A 4,158-nucleotide genomic window follows, 5' to 3' on the forward strand; every position below is an offset into this window, starting at 1 on the left:
CATAATTATTGGCCCTGACCCACATGTTGGAGGGGTCAAAAAGTTTTATAATTTAAAAGACCCAAAAAAGAAAGTCCCCAACACTAAAAGCCTCTAAAAATTTTGATTTTTTTTCATAAAAAATAATTTATAATTTTTTTTAAATAAAAAAAAATCGAAATTTAAAAAAAAAATCTTAAAATTAACAAAATATTGGGGGCCTATAAGCTCCCTCCCTTAAGTCCTATGAAATAATGGGTCGAGAATTTAAAAAAATTATTTTGATAGATGCCCTTATGGGCTTAATAAAAAAAATTATAAAGGACCTTGGACTTGGAGACTTATTTGACAACTCTAATTTCAAGTGTGACAACTTAGTCCACAGTAACATATGCAAGGAGGAATGTGGGTTAAATATGTACATTCTCTAAGTCGAGAAATGCTCCGCTAGCTAGGTGCTATAAACAAATAAAGGTAAAACTTCTAAAAAAAACCTATTTAGGCCTATTAAGTCATCTATTTAAATAAATATAAATAATATTTTTTATTATTATAATTATTATATTAAATTTTGATATTTTTATTATATATTCAACTATTAATAATTTACACATATTAATTTTATTTTAATTTTTGTCTTTTAAAAATATTATTATCAAATATAATTTAAATATGTTGAATATAATATCATATTTACTAAAATATAATATTAAATATTAAAATAAAACTTAATTTTATTGACATATTAACTCTGTTAATTTATTTAAAAATATATTTAATTACTAATTCAAAAACATTCAAACAAGCCAGACATAGACTTCAAATTTTTTGACTGGCCTAACAAAGCATAGGTCTGCCCAACTTATTCATACCCCTAATGTGAGAGTAGACCAATTATTGATTACAGGAGTAGGATAAGAGTTAGGGCCTCAAATTGAAGTCTAATTTGAAAATAACTTGGGCAGAAACTGACAGTACAGGACTACAAATATGATTTGCAATGTTTTTCGGTAATAAGAAAGGTCTTTCACTGTAATTAGAGATGAAGAAAAGTTTTCTAAAAACTTTTCAAATACAAAAATAATGCAGTAAACATAGTAGGACAAAATTTGTAGGCTAAATAAATAAAACAAAAGCAATCAACAATTGTCAAGACATGTGCAGTAACTGTTAGAAGTTCCAAGCAAACTATAATGTAACATTATCCAAAACTGCAACATATCAACTACAACAAGTAAAACAACAATCATAGTAGTTTAATCGACATCCATCCTTTTGGATTTCTTTTTCTTCTTCTTACTTGAATCCCCATTGGCACCTTCATCTACAGAAGGATCCTGGGTTTCAACCTCTAGGTCTACTTTTCTCTTTTCTTTCTTCTTTTTCTTCTTTTCTGATTTATGATCCTCCGTTGCATCACCATTTGTAACTTCTGCAGCATTATCTACAGCCATGTCATCCTCATCTGTGGCTTTTTGCTTCTTCTTCTTGGATTTCTTGGCTGAAGCTTCTTCTGTTTCCATTTCTGTATCTACAACAATTTATAATAATCAGCTAAAAGCACTGTGATTGACAAGTTAAAACAGAATTCATACTAAACTTAAGAAATTGATATGGGGGCAGCAGGTCTCCTCGAGAATCCATACCTTTGTTATCAGCAATTTCAATAGCAGATTTCATGACATCTATGTTCTTGCGAGGGGCAACTCCCTTATCATAAAAGTCAAGTCGCTCCTCAACTTGCTCACGGAGTTTCTCCCCAAATATCGTACTACCGTTTTCTGCACAACACAGCAGAAGTATGATATATATGCTAAAATATTAGGGGAAGAGAGATTGATAAAAAAAAATTACTGTGCTAGTAACAAACCAGAAAAGCAGTCTATCCGTGATGCAATTGAGCACTTGTTTGCAAGATAGCGAGCCATTCGGCCCTTATTTTTGGCAGAAGCTCGACCAATAAAAGAAGAGTGGAATATCAGACCATATTTGGGAGTGTTTCCTCTTGTTTTTAATGCCCTGAATAAAGCAGGAAAATAATTTATATAGTAACAATGAGAGAACACAACAATAACCGTGTAAATTGTTCTGACAAAACACACAGACACACACACACACGCACAGTTTTACAAATGAAAACTACTAGTTTCCCTGAAAAATAAGCAGTTCAAACTTAAAAACTAAACTTCAAAACAAGAGGAGGAGCTTAAAACCTGAACAAAGCCTTTTCTGCACCAAGAATCTGAAGAGTTGAAGAGGGGCACTTGGCTAAATTTGTGAGGCTACCAGCATGGGAAATTAAACGTGCACCAACAACTTCACCAATTAAAGAAGCCAAATTTGGTGCAATGTCATTCATTTTAGTGGTCAGGTAATCATACAATCTTCTTCTGTAATCAGATAGGTCCATCACCCTCTGTGCAAACATATGAACATTGATCAAGTCAACAGGGGACAAATCCTGTCCTGAAAAATTCAAGAGAAAAGGTTTAGAAAAAAAAAAGAAAGAGAATGCAACAAAAGCTGAATGCAAAAATACGAGATTATACATACCCATGGAGGCTTTGGCAGCTTCAATAATCTCCTTTGCTTTATCTTCATCTCCAACTTGGTCAGTTAAGCCTTCAAGCTTGTCTTCAGACAACTTTGATTTGTCCTCAATAAATTTTGCCACTTTGCAATACAGATAATTATCATTTACAATTTTCACCAGTTCAGGAAAATGCCACGAATACCACTCTCTGCACAGAATTGATGAATCAATAGGTTCGTTAATTATCTGAAGAGGTAAAAATGCATATTTGATTGAGTTTTCATTTTAAGCTCATACTACCTGACTCTCATGGAGAATGAATTGATATCCTTATCAAGAGTATCAAGAAGAAAGATTGCTTGAATGACCATATTGTCAACCCGATTAACATTGAATTTCACCTTTGCTCTGCTGTAACTGTGGCTCAGACCAAGTTGTGCTTTTATCAAATCTCCTGGCTATTAAATTCAAAAGGAGAAAAGAAAAATTAAAAAAGCCAATCAATTTGGGCACAACGCAAATGGGGATCTGATGAGTAAAACAAACAAAAAAAGGACAACATAAATGTTAACCTTGAGATCACCAACAGAATCAACAAAATGTTGCCTGACACCACGAAGAAGTTCGCCCACAAACTCGTTACATTGGCATGGAATTTTAGTCACGTCATGGATCTGTGAACCAAGCTTAGATTCAGCTACACCTAATGAGAACTTTGGCTTTTTACCTTCCTTCACTTTAGGTAAGTTAGTCTCCAAAACAGTCCTTAGCTCGTCAGTCATAACACCTAAACAACAAACAAATAACAAATTGAGCAACTAACAAAAATCAAATATACTCATTCAACTTCACTAAAAGCATAGCACCAGCCAACATAAGCGTATTAAAAAGGTTTCATCCACGGCATAAAAAACAGCCTCAATAACATTAATACTTTTGCTAGTATCACCCCTATTTTTCACAGTTAGATTCAATATACCTGCGTCAACTAAGTTAGATCACATATTAGGTGTAACTGGAAAAAACAAATATAACATGAAAAACAAATATGACTGGAAAAAACTAAGTTCAGGTTGGTCGATTAAGTTCAAGTATTTGGGTGTAACTAGAAAAAACAGGGGTGACACAAACACCAATATAACATGAAAAGCTAAAACTTTATAAAAGACGATTCACGCCATAGTTTATGTATTAGCAAACATTCAAAACGTAATAACAGAACAAGCAAAAGACATAACAAAAAAATACACCTAAACCAAATAAAAATTGATTGAATTAAATTAGTACCACTTAAATCACAACATAAACTAACATGTAAGAAAAAAATAAACATTCTCGTAAAACCAAATTAAGAGTGAAACGAGTGTGTTTGGTTAATCTATTACCTTCGGTGACGGCGTTAACTTGTTCGAGTGCATCAAGAGCAGAGGTGAAAGGGTTGAAAGAGCGAAGCTTAACAACTTTACCGAACCTATTCAAATCCGTAACGGAGTTCCTAACAGCTTCGGTGTTCTGACCGATCTCGTCAATACCGTGAGCTTCGAACAAGGCGTAACCATTAGCGGCTTCGAAGAGAAGAAACAGAGCCATTGTTGGCCGCAAGAAAGAGAGAGAGAAAAAAACCCTAAAAAAGTGAGAGTGAGGGA

The 4,158-nt window shown here is 33.3% G+C and overlaps 1 protein-coding gene across 2 annotated transcripts in view; it reads right to left on the minus strand.

The window, feature by feature from the left end:
• Window positions 1-1,077: 1,077 nt before the first annotated feature.
• Window positions 1,078-4,158, minus strand: part of LOC101490154 (nucleolar protein 56) — a 3,395-nt gene continuing 314 nt past the window's right edge. The window contains exons 2-9 of one of the 2 annotated variants that reach the window (XM_073363778.1): window positions 3,898-4,157; window positions 3,085-3,299; window positions 2,813-2,970; window positions 2,533-2,720; window positions 2,193-2,445; window positions 1,850-1,998; window positions 1,626-1,760; window positions 1,078-1,504 (exon numbers count right to left, since the gene is read on the minus strand). In XM_073363778.1, the coding sequence (XP_073219879.1) occupies window positions 1,236-1,504; window positions 1,626-1,760; window positions 1,850-1,998; window positions 2,193-2,445; window positions 2,533-2,720; window positions 2,813-2,970; window positions 3,085-3,299; window positions 3,898-4,102 (1,572 nt within the window). In that variant the 5' untranslated portion in view covers window positions 4,103-4,157 and the 3' untranslated portion in view covers window positions 1,078-1,235. Of the gene's footprint in view, window positions 1,511-1,625; window positions 1,761-1,849; window positions 1,999-2,192; window positions 2,446-2,532; window positions 2,721-2,812; window positions 2,971-3,084; window positions 3,300-3,897; window position 4,158 lie in introns of both variants that reach the window. The other variant, XM_073363777.1, reaches the window with a different exon arrangement.

The sequence above is a fragment of the Cicer arietinum genome, chromosome 7 (assembly GCF_000331145.2).
Source record: "Cicer arietinum cultivar CDC Frontier isolate Library 1 chromosome 7, Cicar.CDCFrontier_v2.0, whole genome shotgun sequence".
In the NCBI taxonomy this organism is placed as follows: domain Eukaryota; kingdom Viridiplantae; phylum Streptophyta; class Magnoliopsida; order Fabales; family Fabaceae; genus Cicer; species Cicer arietinum.